At 32.6% G+C, this 26,565-nt stretch overlaps 1 protein-coding gene across 3 annotated transcripts; it reads right to left on the bottom strand.

Annotated features, from left to right (window-relative positions):
* Positions 1-979: 979 nt before the first annotated feature.
* Positions 980-24,312, bottom strand: egfl6 (EGF-like-domain, multiple 6). Of its 3 annotated transcripts, none has more exons than XM_058786818.1 (15): positions 24,207-24,312; positions 22,902-22,968; positions 19,634-19,975; positions 16,424-16,530; positions 15,391-15,483; positions 14,534-14,653; positions 13,811-13,930; positions 12,744-12,878; positions 11,551-11,673; positions 9,963-10,025; positions 9,065-9,355; positions 4,436-4,510; positions 4,248-4,343; positions 3,269-3,531; positions 980-1,351 (listed from the first exon to the last, which is right to left on the bottom strand). In XM_058786818.1, exons 3-15 carry the CDS (start codon positions 19,702-19,704, stop codon positions 1,244-1,246), a joined length of 1,665 nt encoding a protein of 554 aa, XP_058642801.1. In that variant the 5' UTR covers positions 19,705-19,975; positions 22,902-22,968; positions 24,207-24,312; the 3' UTR covers positions 980-1,243. The 3 variants fall into 3 exon arrangements, with proteins under 3 accessions (XP_058642801.1, XP_058642802.1, XP_058642803.1); XM_058786819.1 differs by having other exon boundaries at positions 22,889-22,968; XM_058786820.1 differs by lacking the exon at positions 9,963-10,025.
* Between the last annotated feature and the right edge of the window lie 2,253 nt (positions 24,313-26,565).

A 26,565-nucleotide genomic window follows, 5' to 3' on the forward strand; every position in this document is an offset into this window, starting at 1 on the left:
ACAGTAGCACATCTTCAGATGGAAGGAAAGATTCAAATCAAATCTCTTCATGCATTCGTTCTCCAAACATGACCTTCATTTAGCTGCCGTGTGTCTACAGTATGCTATGTACGAATCAAATAAAGATAAAATGATCACACATACAGCTTACTGTATCTCAAAACAGTATATTTCCATTTTAAACAATAACATGGAAGAATCTGAGAAGCTTAAATGAACCATTGCATTGAGGATGGCTGCATCTGAAAACTGAAAAATGCTGCCTTATTTAATTTTTGACTGTGAGAGATGATCTCTGTAAACCCATGCATCAGTGTTCACCCCACAAAGGCGATCCATTTAACCAGTGTCTGTGGTCTTTACCTGATCTCAGTTCAGTTTTAGAAATTTGCAGACATTTTTTATGAGACATTTGTTAGTAGTAGTAGTTAATAGTCTCTTAATAGTTCTGTTTTGACAAGCAAGCAAAACACGTTACACAGACACTTCATTTTAATGGTAGTTGATGATTTGTCAATTGCATTTTTTTATACTTTCTGTTTTTATGCAACATGTTTTTGGTCTGAGTTTTCATTGCATTTACTCAGTTTGGACTCGAGCACTTCGAAACACGGAATCCTTTTATGAAGCAGCTGGTTCAATTGATTCAAAGCTTCGAAACGGTTCGTTTCTCTTATCAATATGTAAATCTATCCCTCACAGCCTTGTTAAATTCAATATAGCGTCTAACCAGTGTTATCGGTAGACATTTATTCATTTGAAACTCTTTTAAAATTATTATTATAATAAATTTTATCACCATTGAACAAGCTCTGAGGTGACGTACAGAAGGTCTGAAGGTTTATACTTCATTGTCAAATATCCATTTCTTTATAGAGAAAATGAACAGGATGCTGTCCTCTTGACTATGAGTCTTGGCAGAGTTACTGATTTGAAATTATGTATTAATAAATAATTCTGAACAGAAGAGTACAATTGGTAAATCTATTAAAATATTTTAATGTAAAGCAAAATTTACAGCCATTATAATGTTACAATGTTTATATAATCATACAAATATTGACTGATATCTACCTACAATCAGAAAACAAAGTATCAATAACACTGACTTACATAAATGTAATTCTCCTTACTGTCGTGTAGGTTTGTACCTGCTTATTATGAAAGCTGAGCAACAGCTAAAACTGTCTTTTGTTGTTTTTGTTGAGATGGTTAAAAAGTAATGATGTCCTTTGTGTCACCATTAAAAGATGTCAGATTTATCATCCGAACAGGGTCCAGAGATCAGAACCACATGATCCAGACCGATCTCTCCACTCACTGACTTCCCACGCTCAGCCTCAAAGATGATCTGAAGAAACAGTCAATCATTAATAAATATACTGTAACATGTTTTCTACACTCTAAAAATGTCTGTAAAAATATGGCATAATGTACTGTATTGATATGCAGGTATTTTTATTTTTATTTTTTAATTGATTTTTGCACTGCATTACGTTTTGTTAACGGAAATTTCTGTAAAACTTATGAATAATGTCCTATGAATAATGAAAATTTTTTAGTTGTAATATGTAAATAATACAAACATAAACATACTTTTAAATATACAATATATATTCAAACTTAAATATTAACGTGAGTAAAATAACAGTATAATTAGAAATAAACTTATCTTAAATAAATATTAATATTTGTGTGTCCGCACGTTAAATATATTATTTATTATTACTTTATATACACACATATAGAGACACAATCTAGATCAAACAATAAGATACTTTTTTTCACCAACCAGTCAATTCAATTAATGTTTTACCTGTAATATATATATATATATATATATATATATATATATATATATATATACACACACACACACACACACACCGCTCAAAATTTTGGGATCAATAAGATTTTTTATATTTTTAAAGAAGTTTCTTTTGCTCATCAAGGCTGTATCTATTTGATCAAAATATTTTGTGAAATATTATTGCAATTTAAAATAACAGTTTTATATTTTAATATACTTTAAAATGTAATTTATTTCTGTGATGCGCAGCTGTATTTTCAGCATCATTACTCCAGTCTTCAGTGTCACATGATCCTTCAGAAATCATACTAATATGCTGATTTATAATCAATGTTGGAAACCATTGTGCTTTTTTGGGGACCTATGATATATATTTTTTAGGATTATCTGATTAATAAAAAGTTAAAAAGAACAGCATTTATTTAAAAAAAAAAATTTTGGTTTACAATATACAATGCTATTCAAAAGTTTGGGGTCAGTACATTTTTTTTTTCTTTTTAAAAAAATAAATAAATTAATACTTTTATTCAGGAGGGATGTGTTAAATTAATAAACAGTCATAGTAAAGACTTATATTGTTAGAAAAGATTTCTATTTTGAACAAATGCTGCTTTTTAACTTTTTATTGATCAAAGAATCAAAGGAAAAAGTATCACAGGTTCCAAAAACAATATGAAGCAGCACAACAGTTTCAACACTCATAATAAATCAGCGTATTAGAATGATTTCTGAAGATCATGTGACACTGAAGACTGGAGTAATGATGCTGAAAATACAGCTGCGCATCACAGAAATAAATTCTATTTTAAAGTATATTAAAATAGGAAACCAATATTAGAAATTGCAATAAGATTTCACAATTTTACTGTTTTTTCTGTATTTTTGATTGAATAAATACAGCCTTGATGAGCAGAAGAGTCTCCCTTAAAAAACATTAAAAATCTTACTGATCCCAAACTTTTGAGTGGCAGTGTATATATATATATATATATATATATATGTCGTATGCCTTTGGCTTTAAATACAAATAATCTCTCTAAATGAATAAATAAAAGAATAAAATAAAATAAATAGACACATAAAAACAGTATTAATAAAAGATAAATACATTTAAAAAATATTTTTATTAATGAGTATTAATATGTTCCCAAAGACGAACGAAGGTGAGGGCGAGTAATTAATGACAATGCAATAGTCAAAATATGTGTAAATATTTATAAAAAATTCAGTATTAGTGACAAGTGACACAAATAACAAACCGAATAAAATAACTGTAAATAATTATTAATATCAAAAGATACTACTTCAACTATCCCTTTAAGAATGTTTAGATATTTTTACTGGAAAACAAGACATAAATATTGAGGAAGAAAATATTTTTTTGCAGTGTGGCTGAAATATTACACCCTTCAGTTTGAAGAGCTCATAGAAAACTCAGGCTGAATATCTGTAACTCACGGCCTCTGGAGTGTTTTCTGTCCAGGTGATGGTGATCTGCTCGGACTGCCAGCTGCGGTTGAGAGGGTTTCTTCTCTCCCAGACGGCCACAGCGCTGTTGTCCAGCATCACTCGTAACACACCCATGTTCTGACCCTGCATGCGGTAATCAAATTTCAGACAGAAGCTGCTCTGACGCATGTAATCATCCAGCAGCAGCTTCATCCGCGCCTGCTCCTTCCAGTTCCCCACCGGACCGTCCAGAGCCAAGTAATATTCCCTTCCTGAAGAAATATAAAAAAAAAAAAACTTTTTACAATAACAAGACCCAGGAGGAAATACAATAGTCAAAGTATGTGTAAATATTTATTAAAAATTCAGTATTAGTGACAGGTGACACAAATAACAAACTGAATAAAATAACTGTAAATAATTATTAATATCAAAGACACTACTTGTTTAATATTATGATATTTATTACAATATTAAATTAATATTATTATAGTTCTATATAATATATAAAGTACTATTAAACAGTAAATATAAATGTGTAAATTATAGCATTGTTAATTATAGTACTTTCAGTATTTAACATTTAGTAAAATAATAATAATCTTACAGTAACTAAAATAACATTATAATTATAAATGAGGTAAATATTTATATATTTGCATGCATATACAAAGATATTGTTTAATTATATATATATATTTATTTATTTATTCATAATATATATATATACAAAATTATTCATTTTAGATTATATTATGTTATTTTAGTTACTAATATTACATTTCTTTAAAAAAGATTAAAATGATTACATAAAAAAAAATGAGTTAATCAGTTAATATGGATTTTGAGAAATATGGAAAATGTTTATACACTCAAACATTGACTAAGCTTTTAGTAAATTTGAAACTGACACAAGGGGGAACTCTGACTACGACTTGTGTTCATTTTCCCAGTAGACACATTTATTAATGTATGGTTGAGTCTGTACCGCTTTCATGATATTTGATGGTCCAGTCCAGCTCGTCTTCATTATCCTGCAGCCATTCACACGCACCACGATCAAAGTCACAGTCCGTCAGGAATCCTGCTCAAATAAACACATACAGCACCTCCTCAAATCATCTGAACGCTGGAAAGACAGAAGTGTTTGGATGTAATCAGAGAGAGTTTGCTTACTTTCCTTCAGCGGCGCTGCTTGGATCTCCTTCGGCTCTGATTCTGGACCGTAAACAGGCACAAAATCATCTGGAACTACAAACGGAAAAACACACAGATCATAAAGAGCATTTCCAACATTTGTCTTCAGCCTCTGTCAAACCAGAAGCACAGACAGAAAGCAGCACATACTGATCCAGACGCTGTTCCAGCTGCGCTCAACAGGGGGCGTCACAACAGAGACCTGAGCTGAATCTGATGTGCTTCTACTGCTGCACGAGAACAGCATAACTTTATTTAGAATAATATTCTCATGACTCTCTTCAATGAATAATGCACAGTAAGTAAAGCAAATAAGCTTAATTATGATTTCATGCTTACATTAAATGATTTGAAGATGAGTTAATGGCAAAAGTTTACTAATTACAGTTATACGTTTAGAACAAACCTTTTTGAAGAGCATCAATGCGGTACTGGACTCTAAGAAAAGTCCATAAAAACAGGACTTAATATGAAGGAATTGTGCATTGCGTTGTGTTTAGGGTTGAAGAAAATCTCTGTAAACTTGCATTAATAGGTATTTTTCTCACTGTCTGTTTTCCTACAGATTTTAAAAATATATATTATGTCATATTAAAAAAGGAAAAAGTTACAAAGTAATATTACACAATTAATATATTTGTGTGTATAATATTTAAGATTATTTTATTTGTTTCATATTGTACTATTAATTATTTTAATCACTTTAATATTTTATTTATAATAAATATAAACAACAATTCTAACATATGTATTTATTTTGCACTAAAAAAATATATTATTATTATTACATATGTATTATTATTTTATTTATTTAAATTAGAGGTCAATATTACGTACACTACTACATATAAAGACATTAATATTTATTATTATATATAGATTATTTTATTCATTTCTGAGGATACTGTTATTTCAGTCAGGCGCTTTAATATTTTAACGTTTATTTTTTTTATATATTTAAAAATAATATTAATGTAATCACTTTAATATTTATTTTGTACTGCCGATATTTTATTTAAATTAGAGGTATGTTTTTCTATGGATTTTGCTTTTACTGTGTTGACTAGCAAATTCTTTACAAATATTTCGGCTTCTCTTGGTAAATCAGGGAAAGCCCCCATTAGAAAGTGAATATCTGTAGAAGAGAAGGATCCTGCAAGTGGACACTTGCCTGCGCTTTCAGACTCTCGTGTGCTGTTAGCTGAGCAGACTAATGGAGAGAGAGAGAGCTGATGATGAAAGACTGTCAAACAGCTGTTCTGACGAGGATAATAAAAGGCTTGAGCTCTTTCCAGCTGTTTCTTCCTCTAGGAAAACAGCACTGGAAGATGTTTCTTAAGGCAGAGGGGGATTTTCTCCCCAGAGCTCATCTGTGTCTCGGGCTTGTCTCCTCCTGTCGGATCTCCAACATGAGATTCTGTCGGGGTTTATGTCTTGTCGAGAGATTTAGAGTTTCTCAGACATGTCCTTTCATTGTGTTAAACAGTTTTCTTTTTTCAGTTTTAGCAATTTTTTTTCCAGATTTCAATCAAAAAAAAAAGATTTTTAATAGTTTTAGTTTTAGTTAACAGTCAGAACATAGCAAAAAAAAAAATTCCTATTCTTAAAATAGTTTATTTAAAATAAAGTAAATTCACCACAAACCTGAATGTCACAGCACAAGCACTCTGCATTTGAATTAAACCGATCATGCTAAAAAAAATTATAAAAAAAATAAATAAATAAAATAAAGTAAATAGTGTGCCAAGTTTTTTTTTGTCTTCTCTACTCTGTGACCGATGGAGTCTGTTTCTTCTCCTGCGGGTCACAGAGGTTCAGTGTTATTGATCGTGTGTCAGTGTGATTGATCGCTCTACGCCTCGGCTCTTCACTCATCTGTTGAGAGCAGGACTCTATAGAAGACACTGCTGTTTCTCCATTAGCCAACAGTCTGTCTTTGCCACCAAATCCAGTGTAAACAGAGTGTAATGGAGTGTTTTGGGACAGTCATACTATGCACGTGAACGAAGAAGATCACATTCACCAGCAAACACTGACCTGTGAATGACAGACTGACCCATTTGGATCAAGACAGAAAATACAAACTCTACAGGAAAGTGGATAATTTAATTTAAAAAACAGAATACATATATATATATATATTTTTTTTTTTTTTTTTTTTTTAATTCAAAACAGGGTTATTATTGTTAACTTTTTAAAAATCACTTGAAAATTACTTGAAATTAACTAGACATTGCTGGAAAGTGAAAATTCATTTCTCATTTTCATTTGGTTGAAGTACTAAAACTAAAACTGAAATTCATTCATTCACACAAAAAAAGAAAAGGAAAATGCATATAAAAAAAAAAAAAAGAAAGTAGAATAGAAAATTGAAAAGTTTAATATAGTTACCTAAAAGCAGACCCATAAAAAAAATACATTTTGTCACTTGAAATAAAATACATTTTATCTTAAATTAATAAATAAATATTTTATTTTAGCTAGTTGCCTTTTCTCATATTCATTAGTTTAACTTGAAAAATAATAATTTACACATAATAACAATAGTACATTATTTAAATTATTATTTGTTATTAATACATTAATATAATAATTATATAAAAAATCAAATATTACTAAAAGCTAAAATTATCCAAATTTTAACTGAAATTTAAAAGGAAATAGAAAATTACACATATTAACAGTATGTCAAAGTTAATAAAATAACACTGAATCAAAAGATGTAGATTCCTAAAATTGAATTAAAGGGATAGTTCACCCAAAAATGAAAATTCTGTCATAATTTACTCACCCTCAAGTAGTTCCAAACCTGTATGAATGTGTTTGTTCTGCTGAACACAAAGGAAGATATTCTGAAGAATGTGGGAAAAAGAGCAGTTCTGGGGCACCATTGACTTCCATAGTATATATATTTTTTTCCTTACTATGAAATTCAATGGTGCCCCAAAACAGCCTGGTTACAAACTTTCTTCAAAATATCTTCCTAATTCATACAGGTTTGGAACTACTTGAGGGTGAGTAAATGATGACAGAATTTGGGTGAACTATCCCTTTAAGGCTGAAAGCAGGATACAGAGTTATAATTTCCATTTCAATTTTAAGTGGGTGAAATTAAATTAGAATCAGGTTTTTAACAACAATTTAATTTTTCAGTATAAATGATGTTCTTATCCATTCAACATATTAATATTTGATGGTGGAAAATGCCTACAGAAGAAAATAAGCTATAAATAAACCCTGTGTGCCACAATGATCTGTGTTTATTGATGAAGTCTGCAGGATAATGGTGTTCAGATGTGTTTCACACCAACATCCGTCTCTCCGCTCACATCAGATGAGTTTAATAAGCACTTACTCCACCAGCACCAGTTATTTCCTCCGACACCATCCTGCAACCGCATGAAATACTGCTTCCTCTCACGGGGAAATAATAAGAGTGAATTGGAAATTATTCTTGGTCTCCCTGTCTGTACATGTAGTACAGCAGATATTCATATACAAGCCGTATTTGATGAATGTGGTTCAGTCCCAGCATGCCCTGAAAACAGACCCAACTCATCCGCTGTGTTTTCTTGGCTTTGTGAAAAATACTAGAGCAAGATATGAAAAGCTCTAAACATTAGTGTTGTTATTGTTTGCTAAAACTAAAACTATTTAAAATTGTTAATTGACATAATAAATAAAATAAAATTTCATATTATAAAATTTCATATGAAAAACTATAAAAACCTGAAAACTTGCTTTTGCAACTAACTAAACTTTAAGTTAAAGTACTTAAAATAACAAACTAAAACATTAGTTTTGTTATCTTTAAGCAAAAGTTAAAGCTATTAAAAATAATTTTCATTAACAGAAATTAAGTTGAAAGAAAAGAAAAATATTGCATGAAAAACGTAAAAAAAACATGAAATATAAACTTGAAAACTTGCCTTTGCAACTAACTAAAGTATAAGCTGAAGTACTAAAATGACTAAAATATTACTGTTATTGTTAGAAAAAAAAACTATTAAAATCATTTTCATTAACTGAAATAAAACTGAATTAAAATTAAATTAAAGTTAAATTTCATATTAGAAGAAAAACTTGAAAATAAAATAAAAATTTCAGATTAAAAACTTTAAGCTTAAAAAACCTTTTCAACTAACTAAATTTAAAGTTTAAACTAAAATGACTAAAACTAAAATAAAATAATCTAAAGCTATATATAAATGTAAAAATTACAAAAGCACATTATAAAATTACTCAAATGAAAATTAAAACTATAATAAAGCTAATTTAAAATATGAATAAATACTATAATAGTACTTTAAAAAAAAAAAAAAAACACTGTATAAAGAGTTTTACCATATTAATTCTGTCATATAAAACACAATAATACCAATCTTTCAGTAACAGCAATATCTCACAAAAGTTGATTCTCATTTTAGTCTGTAATGCAACCCAATCTGTGTGCGGTTAATAATGCCTAGTTCAGTTTCTCCTGCATGTATATGAACCGTATATCTGTAGCTGTGAGTGGACTCAGCACATTACTCAGTATATGTGCTCTTTAAATAGGACGCCGTGTGTCAACAGAGTAAAGAGGTGTATTTTTAGTTCGTAACTCACAGAAAGCGTCTCCTCTGGGGTTCAGCTCCTCGCCCTCCAGCTGGTTTCCAGTGTCGCCTTCTTCTTCCTCTTCCTCTTCCTCTTCCTCTTCCTCATCTTCATCTTCCTCATCATAAAACTTCTCCTCCTCTGGAAACACAGGTTTCTGCTCCGGAGGGCCGATGTAGACCTCGCCGTCGTAGTCGTAGGGTTGCAGGTGGAATCGTGGAGATCCAGTCACCGCAGGCTCGGGGATGGTGTTGTCAAACTTTCCTCCCAAAATACGAGTTTTGGAGGGGAAATCAGGAATAGCTGCAGGACACAGAAGATGGAATTAAATGCATGAGAAAACTGGAATGAAATCTTGTATGCTGCTGTTGAAAGATGTTCTGAAGCCTTTAAAAGTCAAAAATGCATGTATGGAGCCTGTTCATTTGATTCATGCAATCGCAGCATTATTGCATTAATTATTTAATGTGCTTTATATACGTCATAAATGCATGTTTGGATATGCATGAGGCTTTTCCATGCAAAGTGCATCTGTTGTGCATGAAGCCATTCGCAAAGGTCAGTGATTCAGTTGCATGGTAACACTTTACTTAAGGTTTCAACATTAGTTAACTAAATGGTTAACATTAGTGCATTATATAGTCACATTATATATAAGTCCAGTCGTAGATATTGCATTAAATATTGCGTTAACAAATTAGACTTTATTGTAAAGTGTTACCAGTTGCATTTGAAAAACATTAAAAAGGTTGCTATAGCAGAAGTTTCCTCTAAATGCTGATTTTTGCATGTTGTTTTGCACCACAAAAGAGTGTTTTCAGAAATCACATCAAAGATCAGAGCTTAGAGGAAACGTCCTTCTGCACATACAGCTATTAAACATTTGCTCTGCATCGCTGGACTTTCTCACCGTTGAGAATCGCATGTGCATTTCCTTTCTCACCTTCCCAGGATCTGTGATAAAAAGGCTTGACTACAAACACACAAAGGATTTGATTCACATGAGTTAAACGATGTTACTCAGAGGTCAAAGTTCAGGAGACTTACTGAGATCTTAGTTCAGTTTAAAGGAATTATTTACCCCAAAATGAAAATTTGCTGAAAATGTGCTCACCCTCAGACTATCCAAGATGTAGATGAGTTTGTTTCTTCATCAGATGTAGCATTCCATCATTTGCTCAGCAATGGATGCTCTGCAGTGAATGGGTGCCATCAGAATGAGAGTCCAAACAGCTAATAAATAATTCACAATAATCCACACCACTCCAGTCCATCAGTTAGCATCTTGAGAAGACAAAATCTACATGTTTGTGAGAAACAAATACATTTTTAACTTGAAACCATAATCCATAATAACGCTTCCTCCAGTGTAAAAGTGCATCTCCTGTTGTCTCTCACATCAAAATCCAGCCACATATTTGTTTGAAGCTGTTTTGGCTTTTAAACGGTGCTTAATCTGTGCAGATTTCTCTCTTGATTCAGACCAGACCACTTTTTCACTTGAGGAAGCGTTATTATGGATTATGGATTATGGCTATTTTAGCCGGAAACAATGGTTTGAAATTACAATGTCTCAATGATGGATTTGCTTCTTTTGTCTTCTCCAGATGTTAACTGATGGTCTGGAGTGGTGTGGATTATTGTGGTGTTTTTATCAGCTGTTTGGACTCTCATTCTGACGGCACCCATTCACTGCAGAGCATCCATTGCTGAGACACTGATGCAGTGACACATTTCTACAAATATGATGAAGAAACAAACTCACCTACATCTGGGATGGCCTGAGGGTGAGCACATTTTCAGCTAAATTTCATTTTTGGGTGAACTATCCCTTTAGAACAGTTTCTCTAAGTCCTTAGATGTTTCTCCTGAAGTTCCTCTACGTATGGACCTTCATTCATTTCTACAGAAGTGCAGCTCTGGTGTCTGTGCAGATAAACAGCACAGAAGAACCGTTTCCTTTGGCCTTCGCTTCAGTGTGTTCGGTACAAACGCAGATATTTACACAGGTGGGATTTCAATCGCAGACTTTCTCTGCCTGACACCTGTGAAATTCAGGAGGCTCTTTAAAGGAGCTGCTGATAATTCCTACAGTATTTTCTTTCCTGTCATTTCACCCCTTTTTCAAGGCTAATTACAAACAGATATTTACACAAATTAACTCAATATATAATTGCATATCCATATGCAAAATATACAGAAGAAGTCAAGAGTCCGGACAAGGAAACTTACTCATAGGACTAATCTATCTATCTAACTATTATAGTTTTGTAAAGAATTTCACACACGCATTATATTTTAGATTTATATTCTACAAAAATAATGTCAAGCACTGATGAATTTAAGGTCTTTAAGATAATGAGAAACATACATTCAGTCCAAACTCATGACTGGCGGTGTATAATTCAACCAAAAGCACCCATACCAATCTATAAAACTGCACATTATGCATATAATTTTACTGATTCATTGCTTTCAGGTTGGATTTTGTCTCTCACCTGAACAATCAAATCCACTGCCACGGAAACCCTGCTTGCATTTACACTTGTAGGATCCGTGAGTGTTGATGCACTCAGCGTGATGACTGCACTTATGTGTGTTGGACACGCATTCATTTATATCTGAAAACACAATGAGTTTTAGCATTACATTTCAAATTATGAATCATTCTTATCATTGTTTCAAATCTTTCAGTTGCATATGCAATGCATATATATTATATATATAAAGCATAAGAGCGAATGCACATTGTTTCAGCAGCCTTGATTCTGTAAGTATTTTAATAATCTCTCCAAGCATTTAAAAGATTATTCATTAAAGGGTTCTGATCCATGAACCAAAGCATTTGGCTCCAAATGAATCACAATATTTCAAGCAAATTTGTATTTGAAATTTAAAAAAAAAAAGATTGTTTAGTTATTGAATGAGAAATTAAAATACTCATCCCATGATGCATTGTAACAATCAAACCAATAATGATAATACAATGTTTGCAATTCTGAGAAAAAGTCACAATTACGAGATATAAACTCAGAATTCTGACTTTTTCTCACAACTCTGAATTTTGAGTTTACATCCTGCATTTCTGTTTTTTGTTTGTTTGCTTTGCTTTTCACCACAGTTAAATAAAAATGAGATATTAGAAAAAGATAACTGCAACTTTTTATCTTGCAATTTTCTCCCAGTTTATATGTGAAAATTCAGACTTTTCCTCTCGAGTTTATATCTCACAATTTTGAGTTTATATCTAGCAGTTTATATTCTGAAAAAGTCAGAATTGTGTGTTAAAAGTTGTGAAACAAGCTTCCATACAATTCTGCCATTTAACGATTTATTTATTTATTCCTTAAAAAGTTTTTGTTTGTTTCTGATTTGTCTCTTCTACAGGAGCAAATATCATCAATAAACAACTTCAGAGTTCATACACTTAAAAAAAAAAAAAAAAAAATCTACAATTTCACTCAGAAATTGCTATTAAATTTGAAAAATAATCACAAAGAAACAGCAAGTAACACAGTGAATTAAACCTGAAATTTTGAAGTAAAAAAACAGAAATAGTATTTTCTTTCAAAACACACAATAATATTTGCTTTATTTACAACTTTACAATAAAGTTTTACTTTTCAAACACGACTGTTGCACTCTATTATTTACTCAATAATATCAGCAAGTTGCATTGTTTCTTTCTTACCAACACAGTCGTATTTCCCATTGACGTATTTGAGATCGTAACCCGGCTGGCACTTGCAGTAGTAGCTTCCAAATGTGTTGGTGCACTGACGGTTGAACGGACACTGGTTCTTCCCAGTTGCACATTCATCAATGTCTGAAGAAGAAAATAAGGGAAACAACAAGAGATGACTAAGCATCTTGACTATCGGCTTTCATTGATCCAAAGTCCCACGCCTTATGACTTATGATTTTCCATGATTTTTCCACCAGCTCTTGATTACTAGGATTTTTCTAAAATAATTTCAATACATAACACTCACAAATAAACTCAAACCAATTAAATATTTTAAAGCAAAGCAGAACTAGAAAAAAAGTATATTGCCTATATAAAATTCTACGATTACTCAATGACAAAATTGTATTAATTTTCATGAATTTTCTTAATAGTATTTTTGACATGTTTTCCAGTACAAATATCTAAACCTAAATCAAGATACATTTACTGGACATGCAAAACGATTTAAAATATTATATATATAAATATATAAAATTAATTAATTAATTAAATTAAAAATAAATTTTGCTTAAAACACAAACAAATATCTGCTAACAAGGTCAGAAAAATAAACTTAATTAAACAGCAAAACAAGATAATTTTTTCGGACCCCACTGACAGATTTTTTAAAATCTGCAAAAATTTAACAAATTTTGAAGAAAAAATATGTGCCCGTGAGGTCAGAAAAATGTACTTATTTAATTATTATTATTTTTTGCAGTGAAATCTAATTTTAAAATTCACTGATATTTCAAGTGCAAGTGGCGATTGCAAGTGACATTGTAATTTAGTTTCTTTTTTCTTGTCTTCACCACCTGGCTATTGTTGTAAAATGTTGAGAGATTCAAACTAAAAATAATAAATAAATAGAACAAAATAAAAAAGAAAGACTGCAAGTGACGTCACTAGCGGAAGTGCGAGTGTCTGCGAGTGCAAGTCTGCAGCCAGACCCTCTCGGGCTCCATCACTCTCATCAGTGAGAGCGTTTACTAGCTTCTTCTGAAGAGCGGGTGTCATTGAGCCGTTCTCACCCTCACAGGTCTTCCCATCAGATCCCAGCTGCAGGCCAGGAGACGGACAGAGACAGCGGACCTCACCCTGCACCTCCTCACAGCCGTACTGACAGTGAGCCAGAGAACACGTCCTCGAGTCTGCAGGACACACGACAAAACATCCACAGACCTTCACTTCAATACAACACAAACTCAGGTTTACAGGCTGACTGAATTAACTAATGTACAAAAGCTGACATTAACCTGAATAACACGTTAAATAAAGTTTCATTTAGTATGTGCATCTTAAATGATTAAACAGCAAGAGCTTGCGATATCAAACTAATGTGCTGCTGAACATGCTCAGTTTGACCACCCATAATCCATTGCACTTGAAACATTTGTGTTTTTGGTTCAAGCATGTCGACTTATGAGCACACGCAAATATGTGTTATTCTGAATTAGCTGTTTAGCTCTATTGAATGTTATTAAGTCACTATTAGGGTGGTCAAATTTCTTCAATTTTGTGGAATAAATTTGGTGCATAGAAATAATATGACCTTTTGAGTTTGTGCAACTAATTGATACACAAATTAAGCAAACTTAAATTATCTAGTGGATTTACGTCAGATTTACAGCAATACTGTGCAATATTAACACTCATTTAGCTTCAAAATGATAGCTTATTGAACTTGGATCCACAAGTTTAAGAACTTACTCTATTATACTCACATTTAAATATACCGAAGCACAGTCACTTACTTGCACAGGAGCCATCAGACATCAGCATGTATCCGTTTAAGCAGTAGCACATATAGCTACCAAACGTGTTCATGCAGCGATGTTCACAGGGCCGAGGCTTTAGACCGCACTCGTTCAGATCTGAGCTCAGAGACAGAAAGAGACTGGCGAGTCAAAGGCTGTGCACAAAGCATCATATCACAGTAAAATACTGTGCACAGTCTGGGAATTTACTGTATGCATGGATGACCTGCTACATTTGGTAAAATATAAATCTCATGTTATCTCACAATGTAATGACCTTCCATTGTCAATGTGATGAATGAATTAATAGTAATATCAGACCATTTTTACTGTGAAATATTTCTGATAAATCCTTGTCTGACAGCGGAGATTATATACCGATATGAGACTCGTTTTCCTCGATATTTCAGGAACCATGTCGTGTGTGTGTTTCTATCAGCTTTTAGAATCAGAACAAACCATGCCAGATTTCACGAATTAATCACTCTTTTGAACTAATCTGATGAATGGATTTGGTCTGAATTAGTTTGTGACTCAGTTTGATTCACAGTTCACAGACGTACTGAATGACTTGCAAAGACAAGCAAGGGAAAACCACCAAAAAAAGGCCTTACTTAAAAAAAAATAAATAAATAAAAAAAAAAAATTAACTTCACATAAAAAATATATATATTTTAAAAAACTTAGTTTAAGTTGAAGTAACTAAATCAAATAAACTAAACAAAAAACTAAAACTCATAAAATAATAATAATAAATAAAACAAATGACAAAAGACAAAACAAAACATTTTAAAAATATAAAAATTAAATCTAATTCTAAATATTAACAAAACTATAATACCACTGGCACAAACCTTGACTACATGTCTTTCCGGTGTATCCGGGGAAGCACTTGCATTTGTTAGGGCCGACACACTCGCCGTGTTTGCAGCCCAGGTCACACTGAGCTGGAAAAACATTCAACACAGAGATATATTAGTAAAGGAAACATCACAGGTCAAATCCGGTCACAAAACCACACGTCTGGAAACCAAAGCCAACTTCTGTTCTCCCAGATTTCCTCTCATACTTCAGTGTGGTTTAAAAGCACCAAACCGCAGAAAGAATGAACATATCATATGAGTTTGTGGATGGAATATTCACAGTGTTTCCATGGTTTGAATGAATAGCTACACTCACATGAACAATTCTCACAATTATATAACACTGTTGTAAATAAATAAACAAATAAATAACATAAGAGTATAAAGCCAATAGCATTGTGAGATTGAAGTTGTAATATTTTGAGAATAAAGTCAAAAGTCCCAAAATATTAACTTTATTCTCAAAATATCTCGTTTGACATTTGATCGAGACGTTTGATCTCACAATGCTATGACTTCATTGACTTCATTCTCACAAGTTTAACCTTTATCAAAGTATTATACATTTAACCTCACAATTCTACACAATCTCGTAAATTATTTTTTACATGGCACTAAAACGCCATTGCACACTTACATTCGTGTCACTAAATAAAAAAAAATATTATTATAAAATAATAATATTATATATAATATTATTATTTTAATCTTGTTTTGCTGAGACTTTGGTCATTTTGAGGTTATTCTCAAAATATTACGACTTTAATCACGTAATACTATGATTTTATTATTGTAATTTTGACTGCACTGTCAAAATTTTACAAGTTAAATATTGTACATGACTTTATTCTCTTATTGCTGTGACTTTATTCTTGAAGTTTTGACTTTATTATCAAAATATAAAAACTTTAATCTCAAAATGCTACGACTTTATTCTCATTTAGCTTATTGTCAAAACATTGTGACTTTATTCTCATACTCTTTGTTTTTTTATGTGGCATTAAAATGACATCTCCTCATTTACCTTCACAGTGTCCTTTGCTGTTTTTCTTCCATCCATAACAGCACTCCAGTCTGCTGCCATATCGACAAACACCTGCCAAACTCCTCGACGGGATCTGACGCTTTTCCCTTTCAGGAAAACATCAGAAACATGTCAGTTTTATACAAAGACAGGAGGATTTCTAAAAAATGCATTTAGATGAAGGCAAAATAATGTTTTTGTTAATATGAAAACATGAGTGAAAATTGTTTCTACACCCATTTTTTCAGACTGCCATGACTAATGCATCACTGGACGTATGAGGCTTTTAGAAGATCACAGGTAGTTTCAGGTGAAAATGAGTCATGATTTGAAGGTAAACGTCTCTCTCTGGTGACCTGTGACCCTCCTGAACTAATTGCAGCTGTAAAAGCAGCAGAAATGGGGAAACACACATGAAGATCCAGCGGGGATTTGAACAGACAGGATGTAGGAACCTCTGCGTTTATGGCTCTTTAAGTGTTTAACAGATGCCTCTCACAGGAACCTCTAAAATCTCCTTGACCACATTTCTGCTATAATTAAACCTTGCACTATTCATGGCGATCACACCTCAGCAGATGGATCAGGAGCAGAAGGTGTGTGTTGTTTACACTGACAGCTACTTGAACAGGTTTTCATAGACTTTACACACTCCTGGAAGAGGTTTTGGCTTTGAAATACTGCTGCAGAAAACATTTAAATGAGCTTTTACTTATTTTTTTAATCCCATTGCATTTTTAAAAGTCTGATTATAATATGAGATTTCTTGGCACTTAATAGCGACATTTTGTAAATAAATAAAATTTCAGCAGTGCACAATGCATCAAAATACAAACAAGATGAACATTTGTGAATGCATGTATCAATCTTAGTTATTATACTGATACGTTATCACATAACATTTTTAAGTGCCATACACTTCCATCTTGTAAGATCATTTACGTTAAGTTAAACATTTCTCAACTTTGTCCAGCCGCTGTGCACTGCACACACACAATGCTATGTTCACAGTTTGAGGCTTTGAGATGATCTCTGTTATATTTGAAATCATCTATATGAAAATGTGCTACTAAAATATTCTATTCTTTTCCTATTTTGTTTGTTTTCTTTTTATTTATTATATAATAAAAAATAAAAATAAAAACCTTGCTACATGTACTGTGTTAAGCTAACTGAGACTTGTTATAGCACTTGCATATCATTGCTCTTTTGTTTATTTCCATTGTCCTCATTTGTAAGACGCTTTGGATAAAAGCGTCTGCTAAATAACTAAATGCAATGTAAAATGAAAACAATAATTAGTGGTTGGCTGATATATCGGCCAGAATTTGGCATTTTTTAATTATCATCATAGTTTTTCTGTTTGGCGGATGTGTCTCAGGACTTTTATTTTGACAGTGCTGAGAACTCCTAATACTACTAATACTTTCTCATCTACAGTATTCAGCAAATATGGATTTATATCACTTTAACTTTGAATATCTAATAAAATTTAATTTCACAAACCTTGCAGTAATAAGTTTGAGAAAATATACTAATTTAAATTTTGCAATTTTTCTCTTCCTGGACCAAGAAACATAAAAATAATACTGATAACTCATCCTGCACTACACAAATTTTGATCCAATCAGATGCTCTCTAGAATGAGCAAGGCCCTCCCCCTAATTCATCTGCCTAGCAACAGAAAGTCAACTAAAGTCTATAGCAATATATTACATGACCCAGTAACTGTTTCAACAGAAAATATGCTAAAACAAAAGACAAAACTGCTTTCCTTGAGTGATCAACATCCTCTCTGTGGTTCCAGATGTTTGTAATTCTGCGTGCTTCTCATGTTGGTCTCTAAATTTGGACCAGGCTCCAGCGGGACGGAGTGAATCAGTGAACCGACGGAAATAAACTCTGCACAGCAGCAAATGGGAGCCAGTCGTGTGAACAGGTGGCCAACACTCATTACGGCCAAAATTAGCAGCTCATCACTGGCAGATCAGCACCGACAGCTTCACAAACCAACACAACAACAGCCTTTTACATAAATACTGCACAAATATTTCAAATCTGTTCAAGCTTGTGCATCACTTACAGCTACTTTGTATTTAATAGTGATTTGAATTGATGATTAACAGCCATTCAAGTTAACAATTAACTCAGGTTTATTGAAATTCATTGAAAGTAAGTTCACATTACTCTGAAAAAAAAAAGTTTTTCTATTTTGATGACACTTTACAATAACGTCTCATTAGTTAACATTAATGCATTAACTAACATTAACTAACAATGAGCAATACGTTTGTTTCAGTTTTTATTGATCTTAATTGATGTTAGTTACTAAAAATACAACTATTCAAAAGTTATTGTACAAAAAAATACAACTATTCATTATTTGACCATGCCAGCTCAAATAAATTAAATTATATAAGGTACAACTTTTGATTTTAATAATGTATTAGTCAATTTTGAAATTAATATTGATAAAAAGATTAATAAATGCTTAACTAATGCAGTTAGCGACTGTTAACAAATGAAACCTTATTGTAAAGTGTATCTGTAAAAAAAATCTAAAAATTCATACATCAAGATACACTTACTTGAGAAGCAAAAATACTTCAGATATTAAGTCTTGTTTTCCAAAAAATGCACCAAAATTAAGTGAGTTTTTGCTTAAAACATTAAACATCTGGCAATGCGATAAGAAAAATAATATTGTTTTTTTTTGTTTTATTTACATTTATTTATCTTACCCCATTAACAGATTTTTTTACTCACTTAATTTTGAATTTTTATTTTTATTTTTCAGTTTTGTTGTTTGTTTGATTGTTTATTTTTTGTTTGCAGTTTATGCATTTAATATGGCTACAAAAGCAATAAAAATGAAATATTGACCTTTAATTAAAAAAGGTTGCATTGGTCACAAAAGTTTTTGCACATTAATTACTGTTGCCTTTTAACTTAAGAATTGATCTGCTCCATAAAAACACCCCAAATAAGATCTCACTTAAATGAAGAAAAATCTACTGTACTTCAGATGTTTCTCCTAAATACCTAAATAATCTGACATGCATCTCCTCTAGAGCTGCAGAAAAGATCTCAACGATGTCTCAAACTAAAGTCTGCAATCCAAAGTCAGAGATCTCAATACGAGCATTAAGGTTGCTTAAGTTTTTTCCACAACAGAGGCTGTTTAACTTCAAGAAGGAGAAGGTCACTTACCTGTAATCTGCAGATCCTGAGGAGAAATAAAGCAGGAATGACAGAGCGCTGATCCACGCCAAATGATTCATGTTTTAAAGCAATCCTCTTTATGTCCGCGCTGTTCTTTTCTCTTCTGTTTGCGTTTCCTAGTGTGATTGCAGGATAAAGTCTGCAGCGTCTGTCCTCTCGTCTCTCGAGTGTCTCGCTGAAATTCCAGATGTCATTGCGTTGAGTGACAGAAGGGCTGGAAGTCTTTTGTGGGGGTGTTTCAAACATCTTCTCTCTGAAACTCAATCTGTGACGTCTAGATTGATGGAGTCACGTCAAACATCTCACTTCACGCTCCAGGAGAAAGAAAACCTGCTTTAAGAGATATTCAGAATGAAAGAATACACTCTTCTGAATCATGAACGTGAATTTGAATCAAATTAGAAACAGCATACTGGAAGTTGAATTTACTTAATGGCATTTTAAAGAAATGTGACAGTCATAATATAGAGCAATTTTTTTTGTTTTATGACGAAACTATGAATTTTGACTAATTATACCCATTTTCAAATTGATATTTTTGTATTATATTGTTGATATACTGTTATAGATTTTGTTAATATTTTAAATGTTATTTTTATATTTTCTGTTTTCACTTTAAGTTTAGTTAAAGTTTTAGTAATTTTGTAGTGCATTCTTGTTATTTTAGCATTAATTTAATATGTTGATATGTTTTTTTTTTTCATTACTTTTTATTAGGTTTAGTTTAGTTTTAGTTATTTTATACTTTCTATTTGCACTTTAATTTTAATAATAATAATAATAAAAAATAATATTCCTGTATAGTTTTTATTAGTTTTATTAAAACTAATAAAATATAATTTATTTTTAGTTACTTTTTATATATTTCTTGTTTTCACATTTTAGTTACAGTTTTAGGAATTTTGTTGCGTGTTTTTGCCATTTTAAATAGTTTGTTTATATGTCTATATTGGCTTTTTATAATGTTTTAGTTATTTTTTCTGTTTTCACTTTGATTTTAGTTAAAGTTTTAGGAATGTTGTTGTCAATTTTATCATTTTAGTAGCTTTTTTTTATGTGTCTCTATAATTTTTATTTTTAATTAGTTTTAGTTTATTTAGCTTTGTATACTTCAAGTAAACGAAAATGTGAAATTTTACCTTGAAAACTTGCTGAAATAAATTAAGTTTAAGTTTAATTTTATTTCAGTTAACATTTCAAGTAAAGTTACTTCTTTGTTAAGTTACAATGTTTGAATGGTTTAAACGTCCCCATTTTAAAGATTTTGTGGAAAATCGTCAGTATCCGCTCTGGTGTCGGTGGTGAAGTGAATTTCTCGCTCTATAGTGGAGCTGAACTGTGTTTGGGCTTGTCGTGAGCAGCTGGAACGCTCTTTGAAGTGCTTCACGTGATTATTAAGTCTCAAACCTGCCAAGTCGTTCAAGAAAAGACAATATCCATCATTACAGTAATTTTATGCTTCTAAACCCCTGCATCTCCATGTGAAGACAACGAACATCTGGTCAAACCTGACAGAGCTCTGACCCTGAGGAGAAGCTCGGTAAGGCCACAAACACTCACACAAGTGCACAAACACAGCTAACAGATGACAGGCGTGTGGTTCTGTTGTACATACTTACATGTGTTCCTGTGTTTCTGTGGCAGAAACAAACCTCAAGCCTCAAGGGGGCGGCAGAGTTTCCTTCAGATGCCATTTAACCAGATCAACATGCTGATGCTTTCACTAAGATTTTAGTTGCATTGTTTTTCTAGGCCTATTTTCTAATTCTGAAAGTAAAACAGCTTCCATATAAAGACTTTAACCACACATATTTAGTCTACTTATATGCCACTTTTAGTAGCTTGTGGTAAAAATCACCATTAATTGCATTAAAAAAGAGCTACTGTATATTCTGAAGCTCTGTGTAACGTCAACTTTTGCATTTCATTGAAGAAGGAAAATAATATGTGGCTGAAATGAATGAATGAATGGCCACTTATTGTATAGCTGACAAGACAGAATGTCTCATTTTCTTGATGTACTAAAATATCTAAAAGTAAAACTGAACTAACTATATAAACATTTAAAAACAACAACAACAAAAAGTAATAAAAAATTATAAAAAAATGCATAAAAAAATTAAACCAACAAAATTAATAAAAACAAGCTAAAACGAAAAGAAAAAATATCAAATTGACTAATTCAATACATTAATAAAACTACAATAAGAATATGTCATACATATAGAAATATATACATTTAAAAACTAATGAAAATATATTAAAAAAATTATGTAAAATATAAAACAAAAAAATAATTCAATGTTATTAAGTAAAAATAAATAAATAAGATGGTTACACTTTATTTTAAGGTCCAATTCTCACTATTAACTGCTTTAATAAACTCCTAATTTGCTGTTTATTAATAGTAAAATTTGGCAATGGGGCAGGATTTAAGGATCAAAAATAATGTCATTCAGAATAAAGCATTAAAATGTGCTTTATAAGTACTAATAAACAGCCAATATGCTAGTAATATGCATGCTAGTTAATAGTGAGAATCGGTCCTTAAAATAAAGTATTACCATAAAAACTATAATAGTGGACCTTTTTCAGTTATCTTAAAATAACATTGTAGAGTTGCTTTAATTGAATTAGTTTCATGACTGATGCATTTTTCAGCACAGAAAAAGTCTGTATTGTAAAAAGAGCTATAAATAAATGTGACTTGACTTCCCGAGGTAGTAAATGGTTATGTATTTTAACAGCATGTTGTGAGGTGAATCTGGAACACAGGGCCACATGCAACTGCAGGTTTTCTGCTTAAATGTCCTGCAGTCGTGAGTTTCTAATGCTTCTTTGTCAGACAGGATGTTTGTCGGCTCCTCCGGGCAAAAGCAGTTTGTCTGACAGGAGATTATTTCACATCATGGGGAGGAAACAAGCTTGAATTCGTCCCGGAGCTTGAAATGTTATCAGCCTGCAGAAATATGCTGATATCTGAGACTCGACACAAAGTCTGAGCGCCTCAAACAGATAAACGTTCCTTCGCAAAAACACAACTAAACACTAAAATTAAAATAAAAACATAACATGTAAAAATAAAAACTAACTCATATTATTAAGAAAACAATGGTAGTATCTCAATGACACTTTAGTATTATTTATTAGGTGGCTAAAAAGCAAAGTGACAGTGAAATAATTTCTCTGCAGTAATGTCAGGTTAAGTGCCTTGTGCTGGTGAAAGGGCAGAACAGTGCTGACCTCTGTAACTCACCAGATCAAAGGTCACCCTCATGTGGGATCAAACACTTGACCTTTGTCCTGTAGCAGGAGGAACCGCCCTGTGCAAAGAAACCAAATGAAGCAGAGCTTATATTCACACTTTAATATAGAGGTTTGACATTAAATTGAAGAAACAGTTCACGCAAAAGTTAAAATTTGCTGAAAATGTGCTCACCCTCAGGCCATCTAATGTGTAGATGAGTTTGTTTGTTCATCAGGTTTGGAGAAATGTGTCACTGCATCAGTGTCTCAGCAATGGATGCTCTGCAGTGAATGGGTGCCGTCAGAATGAGAGTCCAAACAGCTGATAAATACATCACAATAATCCACACCACTCCAGTCCATCAGTTAACATCTGGAGAAGACAAAAGCTGAAACAAATCCATCATTAAGACGTTTTTAACTAAAATGCCTGTTTATAATTCATAATAACGCTTCCTCCAGTGAAAAAGTCCATCTTGTCTCTCAAAATCCAGTCACATATTTGTTTAGAGTTGTTTTGGTCTGCTTTGGCTTGTAAACGGTGCTTGATCTGTGCAGATTTCTCTCCTGATTCAGGCAAGATCACTTTTTCACTGGATAAAGCGTTATTGTGGATTGTGGACGCATAGTTTAGCCAGAAGCAATGCTTTGAAGTTAAAAGCGTCTTAATGATAGATTTGTTTCTTATAAACATGCAGCTTTTGTCTTCTCGAGATGTTAACTGATGGACTGGAGTCATGTGGATTACTTGTGGATTATTGTGGTGTTTTTATCAGCTGTTTGGACTCTCATTCTGACGGCACCCATTCACTGCAGAGCATCCATTGCTGAGACACTGATGCAATGCTACATTTCTACAAATATGATGAAGAAACAAACTCATCCTAATCTTGGATGGTCTGAGGCTGAGCACATCTGCATTTTAAGGTGAACTACTCCTTTAACAAAACTACCCTGTTGAAAAAACCATCATATGCTGGTTAGGTAGGTTTTGAAGCATAGATGCTGGTTTGAGCTGGTTTAAGCCGGTCTTGAGCAGGAGCTAGTTGCTTAGGACAAGCACATGACCAGCTAAGGACCAACTTAAACCAGCTCAAACCAGCATCCATGCTTCAAAACCTAGCTACCTAACCAGCATATGATTTTTATTCATTTTTATTTTTTCAAATATCTAACCTGTTTGCTAAATGACGAAATGCTCTTTTGTTTTAATATGACTTAAATCCGTCCACAAGGGGTCAGCAGTGACAAAAGGTTATTTTCTTATAGTGCTCAGCAAGTCTATCAGAGTTTAGTTTATCGGGTTACGTTTTACCTCAGAGCTTCCGTTCTTCATGATAATCTGTGGAACAAATTTATCTTAAATCCCCTAGAAAACTACAAAAAAAAAGACAAAACTAGTCTCAAATTAACAAGACAACAGAAAGGCTTCCAACACTCGTGTTTTATTGTCATTGCGAGTGGAATTTTACCAGCGATCTCTGACTGAATTCGTGTTTGTTTACTTCTGGTCGCTAGAGGGCTCCCTTTGTTAGCATCATGTTTGCTATGAGGAAGTATCTGTGAGGAAGAGGAGGAGACGTTCAGCCTTGGCCTTCATCGAGTTTAAAGTCGAACGAGGAAGGAATGTGGCAGAAATGAGCATGTTCATTCATTAACCATTGTGTGTTTTCAGGAAGCAGCAGTAGCAGGAAGGCTAATATGTTTTTTTTTTCTGTCGTAGCTGACATTTAAAACTAGCGGCACATGCTAATGAGCCTCTTGAGAATAATTAAAACATGTAAAGACTCACTCCAGAGGAGAGAGAAATCACAAAGGACATCTTTGACTGTTTATCTGTGAGGGATTCACTAAGAATGAAGTGCATCTGCTGATAGTGTTTATTTGCATATGCAGTGTTTTAGCACCCAATTCACTAAAGAATTAGTGCAAATGAGGTAACATCACACCCCAGAAATGAATGCTAAAGAGTTTGTCATCTTACAGACCAGTTCTGAGTGGATGACATTGATCTGACTTTTACTGGGACTGTACAGCATTAAAATAATAGTTCACCCAACAATGAAAATTCACTCCAAATGTATTTCTCCTTAGGCCAAAGATGTAGATAAGTGTATTTCTTCATCAGTTTGGTGAAGAAATTTAGCATTGCATCAGTGCCTCAGCAATGGATGCTCTGCAGTGAATGGGTGCCGTCAGAATGAGAGTCCAAACAGCTGATAAATACATCACAATAATACACACCACTCCAGTCCATCAGTTAACATCTTCAGGAGACAAAAGCTCAAACAAATCCACAAACAAGCTCAAACAAGACTTTTTTTTATTTTTATTTTTTTATGTCAAACCATTGCTTCTGGTTAAAATATGAGTCCATTATACACAATAATGCTTCCTCCAGTGAAAAAAATCCATCTCATCTATCAGATATGGAGAATGAATGAATAAATGGATGGGTCGATAAATATAATCCACCAATCCATTTTCTCATTCATTCTCTATACCACTTCTCCACTTCATGAACTTTCACATAGGCTACTATTTTTAATTTACTGCAAGCAACACATTTAGTAACCTAATGTTATGTTATGAGTAGAATCTTTAACTTACAATGTATAACCAACATTATTTCATATAGTAACTGATTCCAGTAACTGATAAAATAACAGTAAACATATCAAAACATTCTTCTAGCGAGACAAACTTACTTGTGAAATAAAATTGCATGATATATAATTTAATTTTTTCAGAGGGCATAGCTTAAGTTGCGTATATTTTTAGTGAGGTTTATGCTTGAAACATAAACAACAGTTTGCCAGTGGGGTACAAAAAATCTATTTAAGATGCATTCACCAAAAACGAATATCTCAATATGTACTTTTGCTTCTCAATTGAATTTCTCGCATTTTTAAGGACGGTTTTAAACAGTTTTATTGTAAAATGAGATTAAGCCAATGATTTTGCAGCGATCAGGTCAGTGTGGCAGTGAACGGCTGTCAAACCTCCCACTCGAGCAGGATGTGGTCATGTCAAAACTTTCGAAATAACTCTATACCCTTATGGCCGCCTCTCCTTTTATAGGCAAAGACAGCGAGAGGCATTGTGTCTTTATCAGTCACGAAGCAATGCTCATCCTGCAGTCAGTCAGTCAGTATGGCTCCTGGTACATCATCAGGTCTTTAACTGCACAGCATTATGTGAACAACTGTGTTTAAGAGAGCTGCACACTGAGATCGTATTACTTAGTTATGTCTCAGATTCCTTGGGAGAAAAGGAATTTGTGGATGATCATTTGATCTTTGATGAGAAATCAGAATTTGATTGAGTTTGAGATCTCATGTAGATGCAGACATTGAAATCTCTTCTGAATCACCTCAGAAACTCTCTCTATTTGCTCTCTATTTAAACACACTGCTCTATAGGGGGTGAATTCACTAAAGTTGCATCACTTTTGCACATGGTATTTTTAAGATCATTTTAAGATCATTCTCATTGTGACAGTTTTTTTTTTTATTACAATTTAATATATTTTCACACCAAATTAATTTCATTTCATGGCAAAACAATCTTATTAAATAGTAATACACTACTTCATAGTATTTAAACAGCATTTATACTATTTGTGTACTTAGTATACTATACTATTTGTGTACCAGTGTTGCCAGGGTAACGGC

This window comes from Onychostoma macrolepis, chromosome 09 (genome assembly GCF_012432095.1).
Source record: "Onychostoma macrolepis isolate SWU-2019 chromosome 09, ASM1243209v1, whole genome shotgun sequence".
NCBI classification, from domain to species: Eukaryota; Metazoa; Chordata; class Actinopteri; order Cypriniformes; family Cyprinidae; genus Onychostoma; species Onychostoma macrolepis.